Source organism: Camelus bactrianus, chromosome 10 (genome assembly GCF_048773025.1).
Source record: "Camelus bactrianus isolate YW-2024 breed Bactrian camel chromosome 10, ASM4877302v1, whole genome shotgun sequence".
Taxonomy (NCBI): domain Eukaryota; kingdom Metazoa; phylum Chordata; class Mammalia; order Artiodactyla; family Camelidae; genus Camelus; species Camelus bactrianus.
Window position 1 is genome coordinate 22164553 of NC_133548.1, and position 13027 is coordinate 22177579.

Consider the following 13027-nt stretch of genomic DNA (forward strand, 5'->3'; position numbering starts at 1 on the left):
TATTTCTTGACATCCAAGTGACAGTAAAAATTTATTGTGCACATGATGATTTCAACACTGAAACCTGTGGATCTGTTATATTGTCATTTCTCTTAATGGTATATATTCAGGGGGACAAGAGTCGTGTGTCTCTATGGAAGCTGCTCTTCCGTTTGTTAAGCTTTGAGGAGAAAAAAGATCCAGAACCCAGTCAATCAAGGATAGTTCAAGACACTCAAAAATCTATTTTTTTAAAAAACCATAAGGACAAAGTCTGCTGAGTTCTCCAACTTTGTATGAGAGACAGCAAACAAATCTTGTGAGGTTTTTGTTGTTGTTGTTTTGTTTTGTTTTGTTTTTGGCCATGGAAGAAACTTGAATCCTCCCTTACCTTCACCTTCCCTGCCCGATTCAGATCACCTCGAAAGAAACTGCCAACTTTTTGGCCTTCATCCATCACTATCTGAAACAAACAAACAAACAAACAAACAAACAAACCAAAAAACAGTGAGGACATATTGATGGGAAAAGGAAACAACCAAAAATAAAGGAGCTGATTTTGTAGCCCTTGAGGCGGTAAAACTCCCTTTCTAGTTTTTTCCTAATTAGCTATGCTCGATGGACCGGATACACCTAGCCATAGCAGAGGTCAGGGAACAGGTTTTAGGAGGTCTGGTTTCTACTTCTGTCCTCTAGACTCATCCACAGTGTAACCAAAAGCAAATTACTTAACCTTAGTTTTCTTATGTGTAAAACAGGAACACTCCCCACTTTACTATCCTTACTCCCACCCCAGCCCCATGAACCTCTGAAGGACAGATCAGAGAATGCTAATACAACACTTTCAGGTTATTAGGAAAAAAATACCACGGAACAAGTCTTTGCCTCTCACATGCTGGTTAAAGACTCAACAGAATGTAATTCCAATTGCCAATGACTGCCAGTAGAGAGTGAGTCTTCTAGGGGAAAAAAAAAAATTCTTGTTCCATAATCATCTCCCTGGAAACAAATTATGGAATTAAAGAATTATAGCCCTTTGCCGTATAGAAACACATTTCTAATGTGGAGATTTTTTTTTCCCCTTGCATAAAACCACAATCTCGTATGCAATTCTGTCCACAATATAACAGGGAAGACACAGTGAGACAGAAGGTAGAAATTCAATGGTTTAAAAAAGTAGAAGAATTTCCACTAGGATTCCTTGATAGTTAAAAACCACAGCTAAGGAGACTTGTCGATACAGTCTACAAAGATTTGAAGATTAGGAAAAGGGCATCTAACATTTATTTATTGACCATTCTTGGAAAAATCAAGATAACAGATTCCACTGTAAGTCCATAGACATGAATCCAGGACAGGTAAAACAAACTCCCATTTTACACAGAAAATTATGAAAAGGAACTCTTTTGTCCCAAACAGAGGACAAGCTAAAATATAGAAATAATTTTTTTTAAAAAAATCTGCAGATGGCAGATCCTTATGAGGTTTTTAACAAAAATTGAGGATAACCACGTTACCATCATAAACGCTGGCTGCTGAAATCAGGAAATGTGATGGTGATTCTCAATAAAGTGTCTCAAGGGCGCTCCTTCTAAAATCAGGAGTCTGAGTTACTGATCTAATAACTGTCCAATGTTTCTTATGTTCTTATGGTCTCTTTTTTATTTAATTCATGATGAATTTTTTTTTCTCTGTTTCTGTAAATGTGCTGTGGTATTACCTGTTCTTCTTCTGAACACTGTGATGAAGAACGAAGAAAGATGGCTTTATTTCTAAGATGATGATCATTTGGCTCATTTCTGGGAGTAAATTTTATTGAAGTAAATGTGTTTTCTAGAGAACTGGTCCCAAAGGCTCCTCTTTTGGTCACATTATCTGAAATGAAAAATTACATAATATTAGAAAAGACTCACCATACCGAGGCTAGTTTATTTTGTGTTTATTGAGAATCTTTCTTCCAAACAAAAAGATACCTTTCCATGAAGTCCACAAACTGAATGCCTGAAGCATTTAGCACTCTTAACTTATAAAGTTATTCTTAAATGCATAGAAAGATAACACCATTTCATTCACTATTCCACGAATATTTCTAAGTGCTTACTATTTAAACAGTGCTCTCCTCAGTCATTGTTAAAAGGTCAGTGAAGTTCAGTATTTGCAAGACTCTTAGACATTACTTATCTCATTTTTTTCCCTAAATTTGAGGGGTTTTCCCCTTGTATGGAAGCAATGTATGGATAACTTAAGAAAATTTGTAAGAGAAGAAAATTGAAGTTAGAAAATCACTCATAATCCTACAAGACAGAAAATCTGCAACAGAATGTTTTCAGTGGCTATTTTTCTCATCTTTTATCTACGTATCCATAAACTTCTAAAAAGCAAATGGAATTATACTGTACGTACTATAAGTCAGCTGGAAAGCAATATTTCTTTCCATATTATTGCACATTTTTCTACATAATTTTAATGGTTACAGAGAATTACACTGTATATATTTAACATAATTTATTTAACCAATTCCTATTCTCAACTATTTTAAACTACAAACAATTAATTTAAATTAATTTAGTTTAATACCTTTGTACTAAATTTTTGCACATTCATGATTATCTCCTTAGAATAAGGAAAGAATCTAACATTCATCCTAAATTAAGAGAAAATTACGATACCATGATGCCATTAACAGAAATGTGGGGGATAAAATCAGATGAGAGAGAATGAATTTAACCTTTGTCCATGCTGCATTTGAGGTGCCAGTGGAAACTGTGAGGGAAATATCCCAGAGGCAGCTGCAAATATAGGCTAAAATGTGGGAGAAAGCTCACAGCTATAGGTTAAGAGCCAGTAGTCGACTACACTGGGGTAATGGTATAAGCCAAAAAATTATTTTTAATATTATCAGTAATATTAAAATAGATAATAAGGGTTAACATTTATTTGAGTGTGAGACTGTCTTTTATGAGCATCTCAGAAATCTCATTTAAGCCTCACAACAACCCTAGAGGTAGGTACTGTTAGTATCTCCATTTTACAGATGAGGAAACCAAGGCCTACAGAGAGAGTAAGTAACTAGTTCAAAATTACACAGCTGGTAAGTGGCAGAGTGGGGATTTGAACCCAGTCCTTCCTAACCACTGTGCTGTGCAACTCAGAATAATAGAGCCAATAAAGGGAAAGGGTCCTAGAGAAGAGAAGACTAAAGCAGGAAAAAAAAATTTTAAATCCCAGAAAGAAGACAAAGAAGAAAAGTTAACAACAGTACAAGAAGAACCAAGGGTGCACGGCATATACCAAACTTGCACTCGCTTGCTGCAAATGACAGTAGCAAACACAGGGACCTGCATCTGGGGTCACTAGAAGAGTGATAAAGAAATTCAAAAGAAGCCCACCAGTGGCAGAAATCAGGCTACTGTCAGGTTGGCGGAACCTGTTCCATTCCCTTAAAATACCCCACCAGGAAGAAATCCCAGAGACATGGGTTTGTTTTATCTGTGAGCAACTTAAGCAGGTATCTAACTGAACAGGTTACGAGACAGCCTAACCCAGCAAAGTGGTCAGGTTTGTCTCTCTTGAGCTGTTGGCTGCATGAATCAAAATCAGCAAGATGTTTGCTGTTCTGATGATCAGAGCCTGGTGCAAGGCAGCCAGAATCCTTTACTTGCTTCTGAATACCATCACTGGTAGAAGTAAGACTTATGGGGATGTCTACAGGACATTAACACAGAAATACTGCAGGGATGCAGAGATAAGGTAACTTAGTCTGTACTACAGTCCTAGCTCAATAAGCCAGAGAGGGATAACACAAATATTGAATGCACCACTTTTTCTCTAAAGGGTTTTATTAGCACATAATACCAGTTCAGGTCAGCTCTCTCTACTGCCTCCTGCACCAGCACCCATAACTCCTAACCAGCTACTATCCGGAGAGGCGACTTCTGCCTCGTGCCTCAACAAATTCCTAGAAATTCTGATAGGCCTTGGCTGCTGGGGGACCGAGTGGGTAAGGAAATAGGAGGGTTAGAAGAATGGAGTGACCAGCACTATGGAAGACCAGAGAAGTGAGGATGAAATGGTCTTAGGACTTATCCTCCCTGACTTCTTCCTGTTTCACAGCCACAAAGATGTCCTTACCAGAAAGATGTCGTAAATCATCAGTCCTAGGGCAAAGGTAAGCACTGCAGCCGGGTGGAGCAAGGTAGGCATGGACATGCTTGGAAACAGGAGGAGTGAGGAGGAATGAAAGGGTTCCTCAAACTTCACCCAAGCCAGAGGCAAGAAGACGGCTTGTGGCTACCTGCCATGCCTCCATGCCCTGTTCTAATAAGAGGTGGAATAGTTTCCGTTCTCCCTGCTTATCCTGTAAGTCTAGCACAGCCTAAATCTAGTATTTCCTGAAAAAAAAAAAAGATACGACGCACCCAGTACAACACTACTGTAATAATCCATTGACTTAAGTACTTGAAAATCACAGTGATGTCTGGGAAGAACAGCTGTTCCTTAAGGACCAGTTCTGTTTGTCCCCATGATCGCTCAGTGCACTCCTCTGCCATCTCCAGCACAATGCCAGGTTGGCTGACAGGCAACCAGATGAAACGCTTTCGACACAGAGAGAAAAACATCACCAAGTCCCAGCTTCTGATGCTGACGTGGAACTACTGTTGAGGTCTCAGATCTAAGAAAACTTCTTGCTCACTCTTTGAAAACTTCTTTCTGGCATAAATATAAAGCTTTCATGTTTAAAATACCAAAAGGTGCAGAAAAGAAGCTGTTCGCTCTCTGACTTAACCTACAGTTTAAGCCTCCTTCCTAACCCTTGAAAACAGTCCCACAAGAGCGCACACTATTTCACTCCAAAGACCGAGAAGCACACAAGTGTACTTCTTATTTTAAAAAATAAATACATAAAAATAAAACAAAACAACAACAAAAAACAGCAGATAATAAACCTCTTGGCAGAATGAGATGAAAAATAGTTCTTTTTCAATATGATAGTGTCAGAATGGCCGATGCTGGCACAGCCCAGAATCCAAAGTGGCCGATAAGCCTGATTAGAGAGCCGGATGCTGCCGCCCAGAGTGATCCTGGTGGCAAGCCAAACACGCCACCCAAGTGCGCGTCTCTTCTTCTTCTGTTTCTGTTTTCCATCAGAGTCCTTTTCCACCCTTTCATCTTGTCCCTAATGTTTCTTGCTTTGAAATAAGTGTCAGACATAATACACTTTTGAAATCTCACAGCAATATTTCAGAGAACAAGTAGGTTACTGAGACCTGAAACAGCATTTCTTTGGGCATTTCTGAGTCAAAACTTCCATACAGATGAAACAAAGGTTTTTTGGTTTTTGTTTTTTTCCCCTAAAGGTTTTTAAAGGTTTCATTATTTGGAAGCAATGGAATTTCAATTTTCTTTTGATACCAAATAGACAAGCTTCCAACAGATCTCCCTTACAATGTAGGCCATCAACTGTACCTATAACGTCTAATTTCAGGTCAAAGGAAAAGGTCACACTCCTTGAAAAGGTTGAAACTACTGATGCCTTGATAAATTAATCATATATTGATTACATAGCTTACAGATGAAAGCAATCAGTTTCAGAGAATTCAATTTTGAAAGAAACTTTTTAAAAGTCCAGATTCATCCAATCAAAGGCCAGACTAGTGTCCACGAGCTGAGAAATCTCACCACGCGTACAGGAAAGTCTTCACAGATCAACACAACCAACATCAGAATTCACAACCAAATCTTGTCAGCAACCTCTGGGTGTCTGTTCTCCTGCACTGCGGTCATAGCAATATAAATCAGGAGCATGTTCTCAGTCATGAAGAGATACTGAATATGTGGCTAGAAGAAAAGAAAAATTCATGGAGGGAAAAATTCTGTGCAACACTGGATAGTTGCAAAAAGCCTTCTGCCAAGAGCATGGGGACTAAGCAATCATGCTTATAACAAGGTTGGGTACTTTGAAAGTCAGAGGGGTGATTTTCACATCATACTCCTAGCCTAGAGCAATGTTTCTCTGGACAGTAATATTTGCCCTTGACTTGCCCAGCCAAGTTACTTCACTCTACTGCTTCTTCATCACATGCTCCTTGGTATCTGGCGTCCCCTGGAGCAATACTCATTAGGACTAAATAAGCAATTTTAAAACCAATCAATCATAAATCAGAATAAATCCAAAGAAGCTAAATTCAGCAGACAAATGTTTTGTCTAAATTCCCTTTGTAGTGCGCTGAATTCCAGTTGTTTTATGTTCTTCATTTGAAAGTGCAGAGGGAGGAGAGGATTACCTCAGCCGGGCCAGTCAGGAATAATTGTGCTTTCCCCGAGGCTGGATGATAATTGACTCATTATTCACAGTCACAGCTCTCAAGCTGCCAAGACACAAATGCACAACCCTGGCCCGGAAAAACGTGTGTCGGAAGTCCAGGATGAAGGACACAAGAGCAGTAAGCTGAAACTTTTGAAAGGTCCACTGTTAGGCACTTACAGAGAGAATAAATGTGAAGAGAGAATAAAGCAGCTGGAAGTTTATTTTCAGGAAGAAAAGCTGAGTCGTAGTTGAGTTATGCAACCCATTCAGCCCAAAAGCTCTCTTCTGGCTATCAACTATGTGCATGGTGACCAAGATGGGTAAGACCCAGTCCCTGCCTTCACAGAGTTTACAAACGAAGAAGTTAAGCCAGGTATGCAAACCACTCAAGTAGGACACTCAAGTAGGACACTCAACTAAGGCAGAGGCTAAGGGAGTGCAAAGTTAGAGAATGGTGAAATCACAGTTGGTTAGGGAGACTCACAAAAGGCTTCACACGGGAATGGGGAGTCTGAGCTGGGCTCTGAAAGGCGGCTATGATTTCCACAGGTGAGCAAGAGAGGAGGTCTCCCACGAAAGGAAAGCTGCATGACCAAAGCCCTAAGGTGGGAACACATGGGGCCTGAAGAAGAACCACAACGTATTCCAAGAAGACGGGAATACATATTTAGTGATGCATGCAGGGGATGCTATTTGCAGCGCCTGACAAAAAGTCTGTACTATACCAAGGCCCTTGGGAGTCACAATGCGAGCTGTGCTCTAAGAAGATGAAATGGATGGAATGGGGCAGAGTGGTTCAGATACTGGAGGTAGAAATACTGAAGCTATTGTAGTAATCCAGATGAGAAGTAAAGAGGGCCTCAAAGATGGATTTAAGAAAGGAAAAAAGAAGTCACTCAGTGAATTCTTTTTGTGTTTCCAGAACAGAAATAAAGATACTGTCTCCAAGTGGTTGTATTTCCTCCCTGTCTATATCTCAGAATGTTCACCTTATCTTTCCACTGCCATCTGTACTTTTCTTTTAATTTGGCATGCCCTAGATAACCTTTAAAACAATCTCTGTGATGGTGGCAGTAGATAATATGGCATGCTTGCAATCTGTCAAATGGATTCCACTTTGATGCAAAGAGGCCACACATATCAAATCATCCCATAAGAAAGCTCACCTTCCCAACTGATTTAGTCAAGGCCATGGGAGGGAGGGGCTCCCGAGTGGGAGCACATACAGCACAGTAGAGCATAGCTTCCCTTAGCTCCCAGAATCCCTAACAGGGTGACACCTGTCTTCTTGGAATACGTTGTGGTTCTTGCTCAGGCCCCATGCATTCCCACCTTGGGTCATGCAGTTTTCCCTTCGTGGGAGACCTCTCGTACCGACCTGGTGACACTGTCTACACAAGGTAGGATCTTGTTGCATCCAAGAAGTTTGTTTCTTTTCGTATCACAGTCCTTATCTACTTAAAACTGTCAAGTCTATGCACAAATGATTTATTTTCTTAACAGAAAATATTTACAACAAGCAGGACCTTCCTAAGTTCTTCAGTCAAATTCAGAGTCACAAGGCCACATGCTCACCCAGTGAAGAACTCAGGTACGGATCTAAGTATCCACGAACAGTAGCTCCACCTCTCCACAGCTTTATTGGGGAATATTCACAAAATTCACTTAAAGTGTACAATTCAATGATTTTTAATAACTTATACAGAAAGTTGTGCAACCATCAGTACAATTAAATTTTTAGATCATTTCCATCACCCTAAAAAGTCCCAGGTACTCATCTACAGTCACTCCTCCTTCCTACTGCCAGAAGCAGGCAACCACTAATCTACTTTTTAAAGCTACAGATTTGCCTTTCCTAGACATTCCATATACATACAGTCATACGATATGTGGTCTTTTGTACCTGACTTCTTAGCATGACATCTTTGAGGTTCATCCATGCTGTAGCATGTATTAGCATTTCATTCCTTTTTATTGTCAAGAACTATTCCATTATATGGATAGATCACATTTTGTTTTTCCATTCACCAGTTAAAGGACATTTGGATTGTTTCCACATTGGATATCCCCTTGATTCTAACGCTGAGTTTGATCCAAAGACCACCATCACCAATCCAATTCCGTGCGGTGCCACCTGTTGAAATCAAAACAAAGGACAACTACAGAGTTCCAGCTTCCCTCCGCATCCAGGCAAGGGGAGAAACACAGGCATTAACTGAAGCTACAACTGTCTGACCATCTTATCTCCTCATATGGTCACAGCCTGAGAAACAGGGTCCTCTTTTCTTCAAATGTATCTGAAATCATCTGCAACTACCTTTCTTAATTGTTCATTGTCTATCTCTTCCCACTAAAATGTAAGCCTAAGAAGAATGGGGATCTCGGTCAGAAACGGGAAGGGGGAATGTTCATTCTCTGTTCCCAAGGGCATATAGCAGTTAAGACTGGAAGGTAGACTGATACTCAACACTTCAACCAGCAAGCTCACTGTGTGTGTAACGCAGTGCTAGGCTGGAAGACTGGAAGAGGAGTTAAGAAAGTTCCAAGACATGACCTCTGCCTATGAGAAATAGGATCTATTCCCTTAAAAGTTTTACTCACTCAAAGGCATAACATTTTGCATATCTTTCAGCCAGCATTTCCATGTCTAAGAATTTATCCAAAAGAAATAATTATATGGGCAAGGATTTCACTACAAAGCCAAAAAATGTCTGATCTATTCCCTTGAAAATTTTTACTTAATCAAGGCCTTAAATTTTTGCATATCTTTGAACCAGCATTTCCATGTGTAAAAGCTTATCCAAAGACCATAAATAAGAAGGGTGCAAAAATGTAGCTACCAATAATAATAATGAGGCCAAAGTCATTACAAGGACCTACAAGGCTATCCATGCCTTGTCTGCCCTGACCTCACACCCCAGTTCCTACTTCCCTCACCCCTGCTCCAGCCACCCTGGCATACTGGCCTCCTCATTGTTCCCCAACCAGGCCGGAAGCTACTGTCGCTGGGCCTCTGCACTGATTGTTCCCTTGGCCTCAAATGCTTTTCCCTCAAGTCTCTACAGGCTTAACTCCCTCACTTCCTTCCAATCCTCGTTGAAATTTTACCTTCCCAAGGAGGCTTAACCAGATCACCCCAAGTAAAATTGCAACCCTACACTGCTACCAGCACTCATGATCCTCCACACTCTGTTCCAGACTTTTCTTCTTTCCCAGAGCAATTACTATTTTCCTACACAGGTATTTTTCTTCTTTATTATGTTTATTGTTTGCTATCTATCTCCCCCTTACAAGATGCAAATTCCCTGAAGGTAATGATTTTTATCTCTTTTGTTCATTTATGTGAGCAGTACTCAGCACATACTAGGTGTTCAATAAGCATGAACTGAATGAACGAGCATGTGCAATATAGCATCTTTTACAGAAGCCAAAAATTGGAAATAACTTATGTCCAACAAAAAGGTTGGTTGCCAAGGGGGTGGAGGGTGGGAAGGGATAGACTGGGATTTCAAAATTGTAGAATAAACAAGATTATACTGTATAGCACAGGGAAATATATATAAGATCTTATGGTAGCTCACAGAGAAAAAAATGTGACAATGAATATATATATGTTCATGTATAACTGAAAAATTGTGCTCTACACTGGAATTTGACACAACATTGTAAAATGATTATAAATCAATAATAAATGTTAAAAAAAAGGTTGGTTAAGTAAATAATGGCATATCCATATGATTAAATACAATGCAGCCATGAAAAATATTGTTAAATAACCATATTTATTGACATGGAAAGACGTACATAATTCAATGTTATGTGAAAAAGCGAGTTACAAAAAGAGTATGTATAGTGTTATCACACTTTTACAAAATAATTATAATAAATTTGCTGAATACATGAATGAATGAAACTATTAGGTTGAGCCCTTACTATAATTCAGGTGCTGTTAATATAAATAAACATATATGTGTATGTATATATTTTATATAAATATATATAATTATTTAACCCTAAGAACAAGCCTATGAGGTAGAGGTTATTATATCTATCTTACAAATGACAAAAGTGAAGCTCAGAGATATTAAATAACTTTCCTAAGAACACCTAGCTGAGAAGTAGCAGAGCTCAGGTTAAAATCCTAGTTGTCACCAAGTCTCATGTTCTTAACTAATAACTGTATACATGTAAATAAATTAATCAATGGGAAAATTCAGGAAGGATGTATACACCTACGGTTTATCTCTAAGATACAAGATTATGGTTTTATTAATTAGTTAATTGGGTATAGGTTTGCCTACATGAAACAGATACCCAAAAGTAACAGTTGGTTAAACAAGATGGAAGTTTATTTCTCGCTCATGCAACAGTACGGATATAGTTAATCCAGGGCTAATATGGTTGTTCTGCTCCACAAAGTCATCCTAGAACCCACCTCCATCTTTCTGCTCTGCCATTCCTAAGGTACCACCCTTCTCCACATGGTCCAGGATGATGCACTACCACACCCTTGCTCCCAGCAAGAGAATGAAGAAAGAGAAGGAGAAAGCCAGTCTGTCTTTTCCCCACTGTTACTAGGGAAGGCTTGGTTTAAGCTACTACATCAAGGAGGCACCAAAATAGAGCAGCTGAAACAAGAATTTTATTTCTCTCTTAAGCAACAGGTTAGAGCAGGTGGGCAGGCTCTGCCCTATGAGACAACCCAAGGATCCAAGCTGGTAGGGTGCTCTGCAACCCTCAGCACATGGCTTCCACCTCTGGGTCTAAGGAGTTACTCCCATGATCGCCCATTTCTAGCCAGGGGAAGAAGAATAAAAAGTCCAGGGCATGTTTCTTAAGGCCATGAGTCAGAAGTTTCACATGTCAGTTTCTCTTACTTCTTATTGGCACCTACTTAGTCAGATGGTTATACCCAACTGCAAGGGAGAACGGGAAACATAATCTTCATTTTGAGTGGCCCCAGAGTAGCTAAACACTTTATTGCTAAGAAAGAGTACAGTTTTTGTTTTGTTGTGTGTGTATATGTATGCGTGTTGGTGCCACTCTGTATTTTCTAACTTTCCCATCATGAACAAAAAAATTAAACATTTATTTGGAGAGGTAAACGCATTTCCTTCTGACCCTCAATCTAAGGAAAATACCTACATAAATCTTTCTTTTTAAGAAGTCATTCTTAGAAATACTGAAGAAAAAAATACATATATATATAATATTTTACATTTATATTTTTATGTTTGGGACTCAAGATTCATTTAATATTTAACTTTGAGGCCCCTCTTTTTTTTCCATTTTTTTTAAACAAGTATAGTCAGTTTACAATGCTGCATCAATTTCTGGTGTACAGCATGATGTTTCAGTCATACATATACACACATATGTTCATTTTCATATTCTTTTTCATTATAGGTTACTATAAGATATTGAATATAGTTCCCTGTACTATACAGTAGAACCTTGTTGTTTATCTATTTTATATATGTAGTTAGTATCTACAAGTTCTGAACTGTCAGTTTATCCTTCCCCACCCCCTTCCCCCTCTGGTAACCATCAGTTTGTTTCCTATGTCTGCAAGTCTGCTTCTGTTTTGTAAATAAGCTCATTTGTGTCTTTTTCTTAGATGCCACATATAAGTGATATTATATGGTATTTTTCTTTCTCTTTCTGGCTTACTTCACTTTGAATGACAATCTCCATGTTGCTGCAAATGGCATTATTTTATTATTTTTATGGCTGAGTAGTATTCCATTGTACAAATATACCACAACTTCTTTATCCAGTCATTTGTCAATGGACATTTATGTTGTTTTCATGTCTTGGCTATTGTAAATAGTGCTGTTATGAACACTGGAGTGCATGTATCTTTTCAAATTAGAGTACCCTCCGGATATATGTCCAGGAGTGGGATTGCTGGATCATATGGTAAGTCTATTTTTAGTTTTCTGAGGAATCTCCATACTATTTTCCATACTGGCTGCACCAAACTACATTCCCATGTGGTCCCTCTTTTAAATCATAGTTACCCTAATCATAAAACTTTATGCTTCAGTAAATTTTTTAAACTTACCAAGTACCTTCATGTATGAATTATATAGCATATATATAATATATATTACATATAATGCAAATTATATAAAATATATAATAATATAAAATTATTGGAGGGTCATTTCCTAGCAGTACATGCAGTAAGATGCCTTCATAGCCCAGGTGGTCTCCCAAGTCTCTTCCCTCTGTACTTGCTAATGGCAGTTCTTCTGGCAAGAATAGAAGTAGATATACTTCCCTGTGATTGGGTAACTTTGGTTTATAAACACATGTGCTATAATCCTTCAGACTTGAGATATACAGTGAACTGAAGCCCACCCTAAAATTCTGTAAGCTATTATATCCTAGCCTCTGTATCAGAGATTAGCAAGATCACAGTAAAATTATTCCTAGAACCTGTCACGCTTTTTCACTGTCAAAGCACCTTTGATAATATAAAATGGTGAAATGATACAAAAAGTTATATTTAAACTAAAATAATTGTTCTTACCCTTTGGGTGAAAAGTATGGACTATTTCATGAAAGCTATGGAATTTATTTCTAGAGAAATGCAGTATATAGAAAAGCATAGAATTTTGAGGAATTCATCCATCTTCCTATACCCTTCCTTAATCTCGGTTAGGGTGTGTCTCTCAAAACTGGTCTCAAGGTCAAGGCTCCCGGGCTGCTTACTAGAACTACTAAATCAGAGTTTGG

The 13027-nt window shown here is 38.7% G+C and overlaps 1 protein-coding gene across 4 annotated transcripts in view; it reads right to left on the reverse strand.

Moving 5' to 3' along the window:
* IFTAP (intraflagellar transport associated protein) overlaps positions 1-13027 on the reverse strand; it is a 63223-nt gene that overhangs the window by 21770 nt on the left and 28426 nt on the right. For all 4 annotated transcript variants that reach the window (XM_074372162.1, XM_045523816.2, XM_010964660.3 and 1 more), the window contains 2 exons: positions 1700-1854; positions 371-442 (listed from right to left, as the gene is read on the reverse strand). In XM_074372162.1, the coding sequence (XP_074228263.1) occupies positions 371-442; positions 1700-1854 (227 nt within the window). The remainder of the gene's footprint in view (positions 1-370; positions 443-1699; positions 1855-13027) is intronic.